Source organism: Heterocephalus glaber, unplaced genomic scaffold (genome assembly GCF_053883595.1).
Source record: "Heterocephalus glaber isolate CG9 unplaced genomic scaffold, H.glaber_assembly_v1.0 deba00001720, whole genome shotgun sequence".
Taxonomy (NCBI): domain Eukaryota; kingdom Metazoa; phylum Chordata; class Mammalia; order Rodentia; family Bathyergidae; genus Heterocephalus; species Heterocephalus glaber.
Window position 1 is genome coordinate 2,207,782 of NW_028258433.1, and position 14,542 is coordinate 2,222,323.

The 14,542-nt window shown below is 41.1% G+C and overlaps 1 protein-coding gene across 11 annotated transcripts in view; it reads left to right on the plus strand.

Annotated features, from left to right (window-relative positions):
• Positions 1-14,542, plus strand: part of LOC147821678 (uncharacterized) — a 96,713-nt gene that overhangs the window by 15,487 nt on the left and 66,684 nt on the right. For 2 of the 11 annotated variants that reach the window (XM_087199520.1, XM_087199524.1), the window contains 3 exons: positions 117-174; positions 11,638-11,804; positions 13,548-13,974. In XM_087199520.1, the coding sequence (XP_087055646.1) occupies positions 117-174; positions 11,638-11,804; positions 13,548-13,824 (502 nt within the window). In that variant the 3' untranslated portion in view covers positions 13,825-13,974. The other 9 variants (XR_015446658.1, XR_015446659.1, XM_087199523.1 and 6 more) reach the window with 9 other exon arrangements.

Sequence of the window (14,542 nt, forward strand, 5' to 3'; positions counted from 1 at the left end):
CGCGCTTGGATTATTTTTATAAACAATGACTTACAAATCAGTGTTTCTTTAGGTCTTTGGACTTCGTTATCTTATCTCTTGGGGGCACTGTTTAGTTCACTTGTCTTTGTTTCTAGATGCCAAGGCCTCTCCAAAGAGCACATGAAAGCGATTTCTGATGCCCCTGGGACAGAGGTAGGCCTGGCTTTATGGGTATACTGGGCAGGGGAGTTAATATTCTGCATTAAGATCCCTTTCTCTCAAAGGAGTTTCTAGCCAACTAAATCGCTCTTAGACAACAAAAAAAGCCTGAACCACAACATCCACCTGGATGAAATATATATATATAATATATAATAATATATAATATATTATATATAAAATATATTCTATGTAATATATTATTATTTATATAATATATTATATATAATATATTTTATATATAAAATATATTATAATATATAGTATATTATTTAATAATATGCTATATATTGATAATATCAATATAATATATAATATTATAATATATATTCCATATCTATGCTGCAAGCATCTTTAAAATTTAGTTAAAAAGAGGTATGAAGATAATTGTACTTCCCACTCACTGAAAATTGTAATATTTCACAAAATCTTCAGGGTCAACCTATTGACTTGCAAAAGTTCAGTTAAAAGTTTTGTTTGCTCTTTTTGTGAGTTAGGTCCCTTAAGTTAGGGCCCTTAAGTAACATGTGTTACTAAATATCAGCTGAATTCTTAGCATTTAAATTATAAACATGAACTTTTTTGGTCACAGAACAAAAAAGAAGAAGAGAGAAAGAGGAAAATACAACAGAATATCGTGGTCATTAGCAGCTTCCTGTGTACAATTATGGCCCTGCAGTCTTTTCTCAGTGAATGGCCCTGAGCAGCTCCACCAGGACCAAGCCTCCTGGAGCCCGTCAGGGCCACTCTGCATTTCCCTTCCCCACCAGCCTGGCCTCAGGAGAGCAGCTTTCCTCTGTCACCGGGAGGGAGGTGGCAGCTCCCTCCTGCACACACCAAGCTGTTCCCCACCTGAGGCTGGGCCTGGGCCACATGCTCAGGGCTCCATCTCCTGCCCCCTACACTAGCCAAGGCCCTAAGCAATCAAATCAGCATCCAGAAAGGCGGGCCATCCACTCTGACTCAGAGAGGCTAGGCTCCTGCCCTGCAGTAGGTAGCACACAGCTATGCCCAGCAAGGAAGACCCCGGCACCAGCTCGACTCCACACACACACACACACACACACACCCCGCCCCGGCCCCGTTACCTCCCCTCTTCCCTTGGGGAAAGCAGCCCAGGCTTTAGGGCCTGGGCCCTTGTCCCTGTCCCCTCCACAGGGGAGGTTAATGTCCATTTACATGTCCCTCCTAAACTCTGGTTTCTCTTCAAGTGGTGTTTATTATTTATTTGGTATTTTGAGATAAGGTCCCACTATTAGTCCAGGCTGGCCTTGAAAGACCTTCCTGCCTCAGTTAACTGAGTGATGGGATTACATGTGTGTGACACCACTGCTGGATTATACTTCCTACTTTACAGACAGGTTTTCCATAGTGCTTTTTATTTTTTAAATTTATTTATTTATTTTTTGGTACCGGGGATCAAACTCGGGTCCTTGTGCTTGCGCAGCAGGTGGCGAAACCACTGAGCTAAATCCCTGGCTCCCCATAGTGCTTTTTAAATAATGCAGTAGGCCCTCTATATCCTCACACAGATTGAAAATATTAGAAAAATTTTTTACCTGTACTGAATATGTACAGACTTTTTGTCTCTTGTCATTGTTCCCTAAACGATACAATATACCTATTTCCAGAATGTTCGCTTCTTATTAGAGATTATAAGTCTTGCAGCGATGATTTCAAGTCCATGGAAGGATATGCCTAAGTACTATGCCTATGGTACTGGTACATGTAAGGGACTTGAGCAGCCACAGATTTTGGTACCTGCAGGGGTCCTGAAGTCAACCCCCCAGGATTCCTGAGGTGAGACCGTACTGCCTTGGCATTGAGGAGTGAGTTCTCCTACTTGGTGGTTCCTCTTACTGCCTAAAGACACAGGAGGAAAACAATGCAAAGCAGCTCGTGAAAAAGGGTTGAGCACGCCACCAGAAAAAGGCTGGTACCTGGGACGCAGAGGGCCGTGCCTGTCCCTGATTCCTCTTAACCCACTCTCCTCGGTCCCGTCAGCACTTTGCCTCAGTGTCTCTGATTGTCCAGAAAAAGTCATCGTGCTGCTGACTGTCTTGGAATAAAGAAAATCTCAGGACTCGGTCCTTCTTCCTCCTTGCTCTCCATTGATTGAGGCCTCAGGCCTGGCAGGAGGATCTGCTGGCTGCTCCCAGGGGCACGAGGAGCCGAGACGGCCCGGCTCCCGTGGTGGCAGCGCTGGCACACTGCCCAGGCACCACCTCCAGCTGCAGCTGTCCTGCTATTTGCAGCCCTCCACGTCCTGACAGCCAGCTCCAGGGATGCTCCTTGGAGGGTGTGATAGAGCCCCATAGCCCAGGGGTGTGAGGGAAGCGCTGGGAACCAGGAGAAGGGCAGCAGCCTCTTCTGGGGCAATGAGAGGCCCTGGGACATCCAGACACACTGACTGCAGGGTCTTGAGGGCTGAGGGCTGGGCTGCCTGGAGAGTCAGGAACAAGAGCCAGCCACATTCATTGAAGCCAACTGAAACAAAGTGAGCAAGTGGAACTGCTAACATTAAACAGCGGCCAGGCATGGTGGCACACTCCAATAATCCCAGCACCCAGGAGGCTGAGGCAGGAAGATTGCCGCAGTTTGAGGACAGTTTGAACTACCTGTGGAGACCTTATCTCAAAAAACCAGAAAAAAAAAAAGTGAACAGACTTCCTCCTGGTAGGTCCTCAGAAAGGCCTCTGCACACTCTGCATGACCCACACCCCTGTCAGACATCCTTCCTTCCTCTGCTTTATTGTCCCCAGGGCCCTTAGAAGCTGAAATCCTTTCTTAGGTCTTTGTTTACTGGTTATTTGTATATCTTCTCCATTAACATGTGAGTTCAGGAGGGCGTGGTGGTGCACACCTGCAATCCCAGCTGCTAGGAGCCGAGCCAGGAGGGTCACACAAGATCAAGGGCACCCTGGGCAATTTAGCAATTTAGGGAGACCCTATCTCAAAGTAAAAACTAAAAGGGGCTGAGATGTAGCTCAGTGTCAAGGCCCAGAGTTCAACCCCCAGTACTGATAGATAGATAGATAGACAGATAGATGACAGACAGGTGGATGGATGGTAGAGTAAGTAAGTAGGCTCGTGGGAACTTCCTGGGAGAGGCAGAGGCAGTCAGTCTGTTTTGTTTGCCTCTGAGTCTCCAGGGCCTTGCACAGTGCCTGGCTCACCTGTAAATAAATGGATGAGTCCAGTAACCAGTAGGCTGCCCACTAATCCATCCAGTAGTTGAATTTCTCATCTGTCCATTTGGAGAAGCTGCTGTCATCCACCTTCAGAGAGAAATTGGATTCATTTGTAGGTAAGGAATGCCATTCTTCCAGGGTTTGTATCTTTTCCAACTTGTAGTGTCAGAACTAGCAAAATATAAATGGTCATTATGGTTTCTTTTCATATGTATATGTCACTTGTCACTGCTTAATGAAATCTCATGTCATTGAAAAAAGGTAAAATTAAGGGCTAACCAGAACGTCACAATAATAAAACCATAAGAAGAATAATTTAGAAGTCTTTTAGAATTTTAGAAGCCTAAAACTTGGTTAAACAAGAAACTGAAGCTGAGTGCGGTGGCTGTAATTTCAGCTACTAGGGAGGCTGAGGTAGGAGGGTACAAGTCTGTGGCTGACCTAAGCAATTTAGCAAGGCCATCTCAAAATTAAAAATAGAAAGGGGATCCAGCTCAGTGACACAGCTCCCCTGGGTTCAATCCCCAGTACTGAACAACAAAAGAAATATGAGGCTCAGTTCAATTCAACAAATTTGACTTACTGACAGGTGCAGTGTGGTCTGTGGTATTTGGTAAGGCTTTTAGAGGATGCAGGTGTGGCTCAGTAGCACACTTATCTAACAGCCCCAAAATCCTGGGTTCCATCCCCAGAAGCACAAAAAATAAAACACACAAACAAAACAAGAATGCAGATGTATATAAAGAAAGATCTAGTTCCATCTGATCCAACTATACCTCTTCTGGGGATCTTTCTGAAAGAATTAAAAGCATCCTACCATGGTGATAGATGCACACGACGTTCATAGCAGCACAGTTTGTAATAGCTAGATCTTAGAAACAGCCCAAATGCCCATCAACTGACAAATGGATAAAGAAGATGTGTTTTTTTATACAATAGAATACTACTCTGAGATAAAGAAGGATGAGCTTCAAACTTTTATAGCTAAATGGATGGACTTTGAGACCATCCTCTTAAAGTGAAATAAATTAGACACACATGCTTAAATACCGCATTGTTTCTCTGGTGTGAGAAACTAAAAGTGGAAATAAGGACTGAAATGTATAATGGATGTGGGAAATGGGAAGAAAGTGTTCAAATGGGAAGAGGAGAGAGGAAGGAGGGAGGGAGAAAGGAAGGAAGGGAGAAGAAAAAAAGTGAAAATAGAAGGAAAAAATGGAAACAAAGCTTTTGTATACAGGGAAGGGAGTGGGCTTGAGGGGGGAATGGGATAAAATAAAATTTATTAAAAAGAAAAAAGAAAGATCTAATGATTTAATAAAATTACCTTTATGTGCTAATGGAACTGAAAAACTTCCACTGTAAATCTAATGTTTACTAGAGTTGTAGGTTGGTGGCAGAATGCCTGCCATCCCCAAAACTTCCAGGAGGAAGAGGAGGAGGAGGTTTTTTATTAAAAACCTAAATATCTTATACTCAGGAAGAAAATCAGCTGAAAAGAACAAACTTGTCAAAAGTGGCAGTCATTTCTGATACTGCTGCCCACACATGGAAAAACTATGACAATTATATTCACTGGACATGTTAGATTTTGTTCTGTCTAAGGTCTCAGAGTTCATAACTTATTCTCCTATAATTAGAATAAAATGTCCCCATTACTTGCTAGTATTCTATCAAATCCTTCCAGGCAAACTGGGTCAGACAGTATGTCAACTTAAGTTTCTAGATTAGATATTGCTTGTATCCCATTTGGTATTGGACCACATGTTAGAATTGTAGTGTGTTACAGAGTAGAAAATGAATTCACTCCTGTGGCTCTTACTTATGAACACTTGTGAATACAGTAATGAAAAGTGAGGAGCAATTTCCACCCCTCCAGAACCAGCACACTTATAAGAACAAGTGGCAAATGACTATGCAATTTGAATTGCACTATAACTCCCTCCCTGCTGGTGTGTGTGTGTGTGTGCGCGCGCGCGCGCTTTTAAGTGCAAATTAGAAATCTGTGCACCAGAACTTTGGCTTGAAGGCAATGTGCCTAGGGCATTGGGAGTCCAACACTACTGCCTACAGATTTTTAGGAACTAAAATTTCAGGGGAGAGGAAAAGCCTGTACAGCCATTGTCCCCACTGTACCCAGTGGGGTATCCACAGAGCTGTAAGGTGGCCAAGGCTCTGACCAGCTTTCTACCATTCTCTCCTTGGTGGCACAAGGCACCTGGCCCTGGCTGTGCCTGCTGGAGTCCTGGGCAGTGACAGAGGGGAAGGATCTGGCAGGAGCCATAGACCCTATCTGAGAAGAAAACGAAGTCGGACCCAGAAGACAAACGGGTGACCTGGGAAGTCCTTTCATGCTTTGAACCCTCTCTCAAAGAAAAGACAGCTAAGCATTTGTCCTGGTTGTTTTGTTACTATTGTTTTGATTTTACCATTGTGTGTGTGTGTGTGTGTGCATGTGTGTGTTTTAGAAGTCACAGGAGCCAGGGAGTTAGCTCAGTGGCACGCACCATGCCTGCCTCGCAAGTACAAGGTCCTGAGTTCGATCCCCCATACCACGTCACATGAGACACATTTCACATTAGTGAGAAGACATGTATATATGTATATACAATAAATGGTGCCAGACATCAAACAGTGGAGAATCATGTGCTCACAGTAGATACATTTCAACGAACAGTTTCTATTTATTTATTTGTATTTGTTTATTTTCTTTTGGTGTTTTGAGATAGGGTCACTATGTACTTCAGGCTGGCCTTGAACTCACTATGTGGTTCAAGGTTGACCTCGAATTGGAGGTGATCCTCCTGCCTCAGCCTCCCAAGTGCTGGGATTACAGGCATGTGTCACCACAGCTGGCTCATAGTTTCCTTTAAAATCTCTTTAAAAACTGTAAAGATTTCTTTATACCAGGTGGCAAATTTTTCGTATATCACCTTACCCATAATAATTTTGATCAGCTGTATCAAGACTATATCTTAGGGCTGGGGATTTAGCTCAGTGGTTTCGCCGCCTGCCGCGCAAGCACAAGGACCCCAGTTCGATCCCCAGTACCAAAAAAAAAAAAAAAAAAGACTCTATCTTACTAGTTTTTCTTCAACAATCTTCCTCCTTTTCCCCTTAACTCTCTGAAGTGCTGACAGATGGGTTTTATTTTGTTCTGAGCTAAAATTGGGTCCTGGGGAAGAATGTAAAGTAGGTGGTAAGATGATTATCATTTGCTAATTTCCATCATTCATCTAACTGCCTTCCTTTCTGGATTGAAAAGACAAGAAACTATGGATACCCACATTCCAGAGCAATTGGGTTGAAAAATAAGTTTTAGAAATTCCTTTGGATTTATGAAAACTAGTACAAGCTACTCTTTCTAAGTCGGTTGCCATGAGATTACAGCGTAGCTCACCTAGCAGTGAACTGCCTCCACTGGCAACGTCTTTCACGGGATGCAGCTCCAGTGGGATTGTTCCACTTCAAAGAGGCACCTTGAGTGGGTCCTCAGAAGGTCCCGGCAATCAGGGAAATGTGAAATTGCAAAAATTGTTCCCCAGAAAACAGGCCCTCCATACACAGTTACACAGGAGCGCCCCTACCCGCCAGGTGGCAGCCTATTTCTTTTGCCCCCATTCCTGGCTAAATTGTTTGCCCCTGACTTGCCAAAGTGTGACTGGAGAACATGGCCAAACTCTCAGGCCTCACATGCCCCTGACTAAGTCCATGTATCAATCACATGCCTTACTCTTGCTCTGTAGATTTAAATAAAACTAAAGTACCATATCAGTCTCTGACATGAGTGTGTTTGGAACTCACTTATTCATTCTCTTTTTTCCCCCATCCTTTCCACAATGCTTTATTTGACTGTGGAAGTATGAAAGCTAATAATGCTACATTTTGGGCGTAATTTCTGTTTACTCCAGTAGTTTCTTAATAATCCCACCTCCCCTTTTTTTACTGAGGATCAAACTCAGGGCTTTGCTTATGCTGGGCAACCACTGAGTCACAACCACAGCCCTCGATCTCCGTATTCATAATGGAACAATATGGAACTATTTTTATGATTGTTTAAATGGTGCTTTAAGCATGTTCATTAATAATAGCACACTAAGACTGCTTGGTCTTAAAAGTGGGGGGAAAAAATCCTAAAAATGAAGACAGAAGAAAAATAATGATAAACAAGAAAAAATTGTATTTGGTCCTTGTCCCCAAATCAGTTGATTCTTAACTACAATTTTTTTAAAATTTCAAGTTTTATGAGTTTTACTGATACTGATATACCTACTATATAATAACATATCTTGATCTAATATTTTTGTTTGTTTTGAGACAGGATCTTGCTATGCAGTTCGCCCTGGCCTTGAGCTCATTATGTAGCCCAGGCTGACCTTGAACTCATGGAGATCCTTCTGCTTCAGCCTCCCAAACTGTGATCCCAAATTGGGATTACAGGCATCTGCCACAACCCCTGGCTACTTCTTGGTCTAATTTTTAGAGATAAAATCAATGTTATTTCTCAGGTTGCCCTCCAAAATTTAAGTCCTTCCAAGAAACTTGAAATTTACACTGCTTTTCAAGCTTGATCTATGTAGTTTAAAATCCAATACTCTTCAATGCATGTAAAAGATTCCTGTGGGGCTGGGGATTTAGCTCAGTGGTTCTGGTGCCTGCCTCACAAGCGCAAGGTCCCGAGTTCAATCCCCGGTACCAAAAAACAAAACAAAAAAACCAAAAAAACCAAAAAAAAAACCAAAAGATTCCTGTGGGACTGCTTTAGTTAATTTCTCATAATTAATTCAATATAATATTGACCTGATGGCCACCATTAAATTAGTCGTGCACACCTCAAGCCATCCTGGAGAATTTAGACTTAGTAATACCATGTCTCAAAATAAGAAATAAAAAGGGGTGAGGATGTAGCTCAACTTTCCTTTCAATCCCCAGTACCACACACACAAAAAGAATGTCTCAAAAGAGCATTTACATATCTTAGTCTTAAAATCATGTATGACAAGCCTAAATACCATATGGTTTCTCTTACAGGAGAAACTCAAAGGATAAATAATTTAAAGAGCAAAATAAAAGAGATCTTTTGCAAAGGGGAAGAGGATCAAGAGATGGAAGAGGGAGCAGGGAGGAGAGAGAAAGGGGGTGAAGAAAGAACTGAGATGTGTTAGGTGCATGTACCAGCTCCTCACAAGGGATACAATCATTATGTACTGCAAACATGTACTAATAAAAGTTTTAAAATCTTTATAAATGTGTGAAAATATATTTAGCCTTCATATTTAAAGCAGAATATTCTGATATAATTACTGATACGTAAGTTTTGGAACTATGTAGGTTATTATAAAGAATGACAACTAATGAGATGAAAAGCAAGAGCACTCTAATGCTTAGCAAAATTTTCAAAGTTTCCACCCATTCCAATTGACCAATTCTGAATGATCTGCATTCTCTGTTTGCAGTCCAGCAATTACTTGAATACAAAAGCACTTTGTTAATCTTCAACCTGAAAAGTAGTAAAATAAATTTAAAGAGGAATGGATATTTCAGCCCAATAAATTTCCTGGGGTTTCAGGCTTTTTATCTGCTTGTTTTTGAAGACTTCTTCCACTGTGGTAGGCTTGAACCTTTATATGATCTTAGAAAATGTGACCATATCCCATATTCCTTATATGTAAAATTGTCTAAATAGATTTCCAAAAACTTAAAATACTTGGGTGAAAATTTTCTGTAGGTAGCTTGGTAAAACTCACCAAATTTGACTCTTTTGATTCAGCAATTTCACTTTGAGGAAGATATTTGTATCCCAGGAAAACGATCACGGACACAAAAGTTTGGGTATATGGAAAGTATAGTTATCCTAGCTTATTTGTAATTTAAAAATCAGAAACTATGCAAATGTTTAATAATATAGGACCTAGTAAATAATTTATGGTGTTCAACATTTATTCAACGCAATATCACAAAGGGCTTCACGAGGCAGCGCAGAACAAGAACGCAATGATGACATAAACAAACCTGTGTTCAGAGTGCACTGTTAGGGCTGCATGCAGGTCAGCAGCAGAATACTTGCCCAGCATACCTGAGGTCCTGGGTTTTCTCCCCAACATTGAGAAGAAATGGAAAAGACTGACTGTGAGGCAGAAAAGGAAGTTTACAAATACAGTGTTTGTAAATATATTGCCACTTTTATAAAACAAATAGTTATATAAACGTTTTGGTAAAAAAACAAAGTTGGTACTCAATGTATGGATACACACACACGTACACTGAACATGCAGAGACAAGCAACCCAGCTCACTTATAGGTGAAGGGCTTCAATTAGTTCTTCAAAGAAGCTTTACAAATGGCCAACAAACACATGAAAAGATGCTAAGGCCAGGCATGGTGGTGCACACTTGTAATCCCAGCACTTGAGAGGCTGAGGCAGGATCACTGTGAGTTCAAGGCCAGCCTGGACTACATAGTGAGAACCTGTCTCAAAAAAAAAACCAAACAAATAAAGATGCTATGCTCATATCAGTGGTCACTAGGTAAATGTAGATCAAAACCATAACCAGATGCCACTTACACACACTGGTGTGAGTACATTAAAAAATTGGAAAATTGGGCTGGGGATTTAGCTCAGTGATTCTGCCGCCTGCCTCAAAAGCACAAGGTCCCGAGTTTGATCCCTGGTACCAAAAAAAAATTGGAAAATAAACCCAGCATGGTGGTGGTGCACACCTGTAATCCTAGCACTCAGGAGGCTGAAGCAGGAGGATTGCCACAAATGCAAGGCCAGCCTGGGTTACATAGTGGGTTCAAGGCTAGCTGGAACTACATAGCAAGACTCTGTCTCAAAAAAATAAAATAGGGCTGGGGATTTAGCTCAGTGGAACTGTGCCTGCCTCACAAGCACAAGGCCTTGAGTTCGATCCCTGGTACTGAAAAAAAATTACTCAATAAAATAAAATAAATTGGTAAATAAGAAATGTTGGCAAGGTTGTGGAGTACCTGGAAACTTGATAGATTACTGGTGGGAATATAAAGTAATAAGGCTGCATTAAAAACAGTTTGATGGCCCAGTACTTGAGAGGCAGGAGGATCGCTGTGAGTTCAAGGCCAGCCTGGGCTACATAGGGAGACCTGGTCTCAAAACAAACAAACAAAAAACAGTTTGATGGTTCCTCAAGAAGTTAAACACAGAATCACTGTGTTAGTTACTTTTCTATCATTGCTGAGACAAAATACCAGACACTCAAGTTAAAGAGGGAAAAGGTTTATTTGGCTTACAGTTCGTAGAGGTTTCAGTCCATAATTTACTGGCTCCAAGGCAGAGTGGCAGAGGGGCAACAGTTCATGGCAGCAGAAGACAGAAAAAGCAAGAGACTTTAACAGGGTCTTTCTGCCCCCTTTTACCCCATCCAGTTTATTGGGATTTGGGCGGTGCCAAATCAATCACTCATGTGGTTTAGTAATCACACACCCTTAATCCCAGTATCATATGCTATAGATTTATCCACCTCAGAAAAAGCCCCACCTACGACTGCATGGGGCTTTGAGGGGAACATCTAGACACAAGCCATAAGAATTACCATATGATCCAGGAGGTCACTCTTAAATATTATACCCAAAGAACTGCAAGCAGAGACTCAAGCAAATACACGTCTATGCATGTTCATAACAGCACTATTCACAACAGCCAAAAGGTGGAAATAATTTGTGTTTATCAATGGAAGAATGGATAAAGGAATTATGCTACATACATAAAATGGAATATTATTCAGCCTTAAAATGGAAAGTAGTACCGCTACAATATGGTTGAACAACGAAAAGAAGATAGATATAAAAATCACTTATTGTATGATTCTGTTTATATGAAATTTCCAGACTAGATCAAGGACTGGGTACAGGGTTTTCTTTTGAAATGATACAAATATTTTGGAACCAGAGGTGGTGGTTTCAGAACATTATGAATGTAGTAAATGCCACTGAATTGCTCACCATAAAATGGTTAGGGGCTGAGGATGTAGTTCACTGGTAGAGTCCTGGCCTAACATGCACAAGACTTTGGATTCAATCCCTAGCACTGCAAAAGAGAAAAAAAATATAATTTCACAATATGTAATTCTAATCTCAATTATAAAAACATATACATATGTATATATGCACATATATGTATATATATATATGTATGTAAATAAACTAGGACGTATTTCTCACTGCTGGAAATGTACAGTTTTGTTTTCTTGTTTTGTATCAACGAATGTAAATTTCATTCATCTTTCAGAAGTCATTGTCATGTGTCGTGTACTATCACCCTTCCTTCTGTGATCTTTGGGAAGACCATGCTGCAGTTCTAAGACACATAAGCAGTGCCAGCTCTCTGGAGACTCCCATCGCTGGCTGTCTTCACAGCAGAGTAGCCACAGCAGGAGAAGGAGGTAAAGAAGCAGGGTAAGGAGGAAGATTTAAAAGGGAGGGAAAGGGTCACATTTTTTGCACCTCCTATGAGCCCGGCTCTGCTACATTGTTTCAATACACAGTTTGTCCTGGAGCAACCCTCTGCCTGTCGGTGGTTCTATGTCCACTGCTCTGTAAAAATGCACAGGTTGGACAGCAACGGCCCATCGAGTCTTCACCTCTAACGCGGTATGACCCCACCCTGGTGTCATGAACTATTCTGTTGCTGACCTCCAAAGTACTAACAGCTCCTGTCAGTCTTATGAAAGGAGGCTGTTCAGTTGGTTTTGCTGCTTCTGAGCTGGAATGCCTAGCCTGTTCAGTAAACCCAAGCCCCAGGTGGGAAAGCAAGGCCCAGGCTCCCCTGAATTGCAAGTGCAGGAATGGGGGGCAGGTGGGGTATACATCTGAATGGTGGAGGTGCAATATCTGCCCTGGGGAGCCCCCAAATCCTTACTGTCTGAACATTCCTGATCACCATATAAGCAACTCGGGTGTAGTAACTAAGCATCTTGTTTTCTTCTATCTTTTGGAACACTCACACCTAACAGGCTACTTATTTTGGTTTAGGACTTCATTCTCATACCTATATATTCAGAACACTTTATAAAATGACCTCTGATATTCAATAAACAAAAATATGGTAAAGCTTCTAATGTGAGGTTCTGTGTAATTCTAGGGAACTAAGCCTAATTCCTCTTAAAGCCTATAAATACAATTATGCTCATAAACTCATTTGGAATTTTTTTTACCCTAAAATACTGTGCCCAGCAAAGAAATGAAGCACTGGTGAACTTTACCATGTTTAAGGCCACAGTGCAGGATCCAGTCCACCTCTCCAAATAACCTGTCTCCTAATGCCTGGACTTCAGTGAGCGCGCGCACACACACAGCTTGATTTCTCATCCTTTGGCTAAACTTTGTTAAAAAATTCTTTTCCAAAATGTGGACATAGCTTCTGTAAGAATGACACACAATCTCTGTTAGAAAAGGTCCTCCCGAAATTGAAAAATGACCAGAAACTTCCACTTAAGATAGAGGATGCCAAAATGTGAAGGAAGCTCCTCATTCTCACGTAAGGGATCAAACATTTAGATACTGTAGTAACCTTTTAGAGAAATAGTAGCTAGCCCAACCATCTTTCAGTTCTGTGTTTCGTGATCAGGTAGCTCTGGACAAACGACAGTATTTCAGCCTTCTCTTAAAATTCAAATCTTTTTCCCCATGGAGCCAAAGAATAACCAGTAAAAACTCTGATTCATTATAAAATCATTAAAATATTTCACAATATAAATATTACCTCTTGAGTGGGTTAGTTTATGAATACGTAGCTGCCAGAATATGAAATGCAAGTTATCTTTGGACTCTTTCAAGGTTTATCCTAAAGATCTACACATGCCTGAGAGTAATGTACAGATGTTCACTTAGGTATTGTTAGAAATAGCAAAAAGTAGAGAAAAAGAGAATGAACAGGTTATTATAGAGCATCACACTATGGAATGTTATGACTAAATTATGCAACCAAAAAGAAAAAAATACATCATGAAATTTATAAGGATGTTGCAAAGCCACTTTTCACTCATTTTTTTGTGCTGGGGATTAAATCCAGGACCTCAAGTATGCTAAGCACCCACTCTACCACTGTGCTACACCCACAACCAACTGATTTCCCAGTATTAAAGTTCAGTTTTCCACCAACTCATGTTCACTTACAGGCTTATCCTTCTATTATTCCAGGTCTTTATTACGTTCTCCTCGTCAGTGGATGCCCAGTAAACTCAGCTACCAAAGGGCCAAACCATGGACAGGCCTAAAGGCTCCAGTGAGTCCATTTCCTTCTGGCAGACAGCATCTATTTAGGTCTGAAACCTCCCAGAAGTGTGGCTATCAAGTTATTCCTGTGTCATTCTGTGTTGTGTGGCATGTATTTCTTGCTACAGTGGATCGTGAAACAGCAGCATTCCTAGAACAGAGCAACATTTTGCCTCATTACTCTAGGGAGCAAGTTGGCTGAAACCCAGGGAATTTCCTAAGCTGTGGCAAATGTGAGTACTGCTTTGCTACTGGAAGGGGACAAGAAAATGAACTACCTTGCTTCTTGTTGAATAGCAACCCAAACCCTTTTCTAGCTTTCATGTACTATTAAAGGGTATTTCAAGGGTCAGTTGCAAGTGACAAGCATAAATCTATTATCACAATCGCCAATTACTAGCTAGTGTGTTCACACTTAGGGTTTAAGATTTAAGCTGTTTGATGCGTCCATATCTGCAGTAATACCATAGTGGTATTGAAAAAAAAAAAACCTTTCAAGTACATTGTACCAAGCAGATGTGTGCTCTTATCATAGACCACGTGATGCCCAACAAGGTATTGGTTGGTTGTCATTCAAAAATCACTACTTTCCTCTCTGGTGCAGTTATCAGTATAATGCAAAAACACGAGTATATTGTTTCCCTAGGTAGTGAGGAAAAGAGCTGTTGATGGCTACTATCATACAGGTACTTTTCCTATCTTTTAATCCTTACCCCTGGGGTACACAGAGCACACAAGAGTTCCAGATTTCACTCTAAGAAAATTGACAATTGTCAACATTTTGATGGAAGATCATCAGAATTACAGCAACTAATCAGCAATCGTTTTCAACCTTCACACAACTGAATCAGGATGGAATTAACTATATGCCATGATTTTTAAGAGAACCTAATATTAAAATTTCATTTTCTTTTTTTTTT